The following is a 3,922-nucleotide window of genomic DNA, read 5'->3' as shown; positions in this document are numbered from 1 at the left end:
CCATTGTACAAATATCATCTCTTCATAATTTTCATGGGCTGAAGATCTATTGATTTGTCTTGAATATATTCAACTCTGAAATTTCATTTTCGAAGTTTTTGCTGTTATAAATAGTATATTTCGTTACCTTATTTCTAATAGGGCGTATCCCCAAAAACGTAATTTTACAGTACAATGAAATAATGTTATATGTTAGATTCAAGTCATATTTTGCTGGTGGAAAATGGATATATCAAAAGTGTTATATATATTCTACACTCCTCATACTAATTTCAGCATTTGCAATCGAAAATACAGTTTGAATGTGGCATACGACTAATTAGATGATTACCAATGTATTGTATACGACATGTTGAAATAATATGAATATTGAATCATACGAGTGTTTTCCCATTATTAATAAAGAATAACAAGACCATAGAAATAGAAACTCCATTTAATATAAAAATAATAAAAAACATTAATTTTTCAACTGAACATCAAACAAAAACTTTACCATTTTCTAACTACTTTTCAAGCTTCCTGGTTTTGCTTTGTTTATTTTTTTTACCATTATTAACTTTGTTCTTTGGTCTAGCGTTCTGTTCTCTCTTCCGTTTATTTTGTGCCTGCCTTTTTTTTTGCTTTTTAAAACCTTGTAACTCATCTGCTTCAGCTGACACAGAATTTGTTTCTACTACGGAGTCGTCTTGTTCGTATTTTATATTGTCATAAAAACAGTGGGTATCTGATGGTAGAACTGGCTTCATTTCTTGCAGATGCATCCACTTTTTCTTCTTCAGTTGAAGTCTTTCCTTGTAAAGGGGGCCAGGATTGATATTAGCATCAATTGGCATTTGCCTTTGCGGAAGGGGGGAATATACGTCTCTTGAGTTTGCCTTGTAGAAAATTTCACCATTTGGAATGTATTTCATGCATCTGATATCTGCCACTTTCAAGTCATTCTTTCGCTTTCCAGGCCTTATAGATTTATATCTCATGATGTTAGGATTATCGAAGTCCAAGAAATATTTATGACTCAGATAGTTTCACATCTAAAGGCATCGGTTTTTGCCTAGCATTGCGAATAACAGAGATATAGTCAGTCGGTAAAAATATATCTCGTCCTTTGAGATGTCTTTCTATCAGACTGTGAGAAGCGTCACACTCCATTTGAGTGTGACCCTTCTCTAAGTACTTTTGCTCTATCACTATATTATATTTTGATGCAAAAAGTGACAGAGCGTTTGCCAAAATGTGGTTTTTATTTTGGTATCCACAACTATCGGAATAAATCACAATAGGTCTTTTTTCCTTCTCAACTACTGCTTGTAAGTGCTTAAATATGCATGTAGCAAACACCGATGAACAAAGTTCCCCTTCAGTTTCGTTCCAAACAAAATTCTTGCATTCGTGAGTTTCCAAATTATAAATGGTGAAGTTGTGAACTTGTAATTTCGTTTTATAATACAACGAACTTGCTTGAATTTGTGGACATAACTTCACTGCTTGAACATCCATTGTGAAGCAGTGAATGAATTTTTCTTCAGACCTTTTTTTGTCTAGACTTTTATCTTCCCTAGCTTGATCTTTTGCTATGATGTGGGCGTTGTATGTTATTTCATCTAAGTGCTTCATTTTGAAAGCACAGCAAAGGTCACATTGATCCTTCCGAGGTTTGAAAATACCAATATTAAGTTCGTCAAATACTTTAAGAAATGAACAAATCGACAAAGGCAGTACTTGTTTTTCTAAACAAGAAGTTTTATAAACATGGTAAACTTCAGTTTTGGTCTTAAAATCCTGCTTCAAATAAAGTTTACTAGATCTGTGACGGCAAAAGTGGCTTTCCATTTTAGGAATATCTGTGAAAAAGTTTTCAAGGTGCTTCCTTCTCTTTTCTTGTTCTGTAAATACTGCTGAATGACTTCGTCTTTGAACCATATCTTCGTTTTTACTTTCCTGTCTCTTCATCATTCCAAATGTATTTCCATCATTAACCCAATGTCGCACCATCTTTTCTTTTATTCCAAGTGTACTTAGGAATAATTTTTTACAGACTTGATGTTTTTCTTCTGAAGTTCGTAAAAAATAGTCGAAAGATCCAGTCCTTCTGGAAGGATTTTTTGTATAAGTCCTTTTCGGGGCATGATAGCAAGTCATGTGTAGAACATACAGTTTTTTTTGTTCCCAATTCATGGCCCAAAATGCATTGAATATATTTTTCCGAATATCTTCAGAAAACAAGTTGCAGTAGCGATTAGTAGCCTTTTCACAAAACTTAGAGGTACACCTTGGACCTGTTTCTCGTGCACACCTTGTCTTATCATGTTTAACTATACCATCTTTAGTTCTGGAATATCCAGTATATTTTTGTCCTAGCATCCTTTTCCTTTTGTTCACGTTTTTTTTCCACGCTTCCGGATCGGCCACTTTTTTACGTTTTTTTCTGAGATTTTCATTATCAACTTTATTTTCATAAGTATTTTCATTCTCTTCATGTTCATTCTCACTATTTCCATTCTCTTCATTTTCATAATCTTCACTTTCATTCTCTTTATTTTCATCTTCTTCATCTTCAGTCTCTCGTTGGTGTTCAATAAGAATATAGTCAGGATCCTCGTTCGAATTTTTCATAGGCATATTCTGTGTAACATCTACTTCATTGGCATCTTCGATGGATATTGTTTCTTTCTGAATACAATAAAGATCATCTTCTATGCCATCATGAATTGTTGACAAACTATCCACTTCAATCGGAAAATAGCGGGAGTTTTCCCCAATTTGCTCAAAGGCTGAATCATTAGGGACAGCCTCGGTAAGTGCGATCTGTGATTGATTATACTTTTTTTAATTTTGTGTTCTTTCGGTTACTGATGAATTTCCATCAGTAAGATCTGAGTTACCGTCAGGCTTTATATAATAATTAATGTTGTCGCCAAAAACTGCTATTTCATAAGGTACATTAATTTCCATATCATTTATATTCAAACCATTATTATTTGTCGCAAGTGCAAGAGCAACCATTTTTGCTGCTCTCCCTGACATCTGAAACCATGAAACCCGTTGAAGAATATGTCATATCCCACAATAATCAATTAACAGAATAAGACGTATCAAACAATTCAATGAGAGGGATACAGGGAACATCTGTTAATAGGACGTATGCCACATAACATGGCGATTTTCACAATAGGACGTATCAAACATGGTATTTTTAAACACGTTTCAAATTCAATCGACTAATATTTCCCAACATACATATCAATCACAATAAGCATTAATATATCAATAAACATTTGTCATACTTACCCTCAACTAAATTGAAGAACACAAACGAATGAAACGCAAAATCTGCACTCCACACTTGATGCACGACATGAACTGTATCATCATCCATAGAGAAGTGACAGATACGTCGTATTAGAAATACAAAAATCAGGTGATTTTTATACGACCTATTAGAAGGCGGCATAAAGAAGTATTTAAAGTTTCACTTGCTTTACGACAAATTGAATTTGGATGAAGCTGACCCCTATTGTGCATTCTATACAAAAATCTCAATTCTGGATTTTTGTGGGATACGCCCTATTAGAAATAAGGTAACGATTTGTGAAAATATTTCTATTATGATATCTGAACCGCAAGATATTGACCTTAACAACCTCTTTTTTGAAAAAAAATGTTGAGGACAAATTATATCTTGAATAAAATATTATTAGGAAAAAAGATTGTGGTTCACTTATAATTTGATAATGGAAAGGCACCATTTTTGAAATATTTTCACAGAAACAAGATTCTTTAAATAAGTTTTCGTTGGGAATAGGAACGGTTGAGTAAATCAAATTTTTTGACGTTATTTTGGATATAATTTCTGAATTGCCATATTTTCTTAAATTTCTTTTCTGATGACCCAAGGCATTGATGGGGACGTTCTGCGAGG

General features: G+C 33.4%; 1 protein-coding gene across 1 annotated transcript; it reads right to left on the bottom strand.

The window, feature by feature from the left end:
* Positions 1–420: 420 nt before the first annotated feature.
* On the bottom strand, positions 421–3,660 carry LOC141482276 (uncharacterized). Its single transcript, XM_074175289.1, has 2 exons — positions 3,292–3,660; positions 421–3,027 (listed from the first exon to the last, which is right to left on the bottom strand). Exon 2 carries the CDS (start codon positions 2,620–2,622, stop codon positions 1,012–1,014), a length of 1,611 nt encoding a protein of 536 aa, XP_074031390.1. The 5' UTR covers positions 2,623–3,027; positions 3,292–3,660; the 3' UTR covers positions 421–1,011.
* Between the last annotated feature and the right edge of the window lie 262 nt (positions 3,661–3,922).

Source organism: Leptinotarsa decemlineata, unplaced genomic scaffold (assembly GCF_025532065.1).
Source record: "Leptinotarsa decemlineata unplaced genomic scaffold, Ldec_3_MD MMD2_tig00001019_RagTag_RagTag, whole genome shotgun sequence".
NCBI classification, from domain to species: Eukaryota; Metazoa; Arthropoda; class Insecta; order Coleoptera; family Chrysomelidae; genus Leptinotarsa; species Leptinotarsa decemlineata.
This window is presented reverse-complemented; position numbering and strand designations above follow the sequence as displayed.

Coding starts and splice junctions, on each gene's coding strand:
- LOC141482276 (XM_074175289.1), bottom strand. CDS start 2,622: ATGCCTATGAAAAATTCGAACGAGGATCCTGACTATATTCTTATTGAA.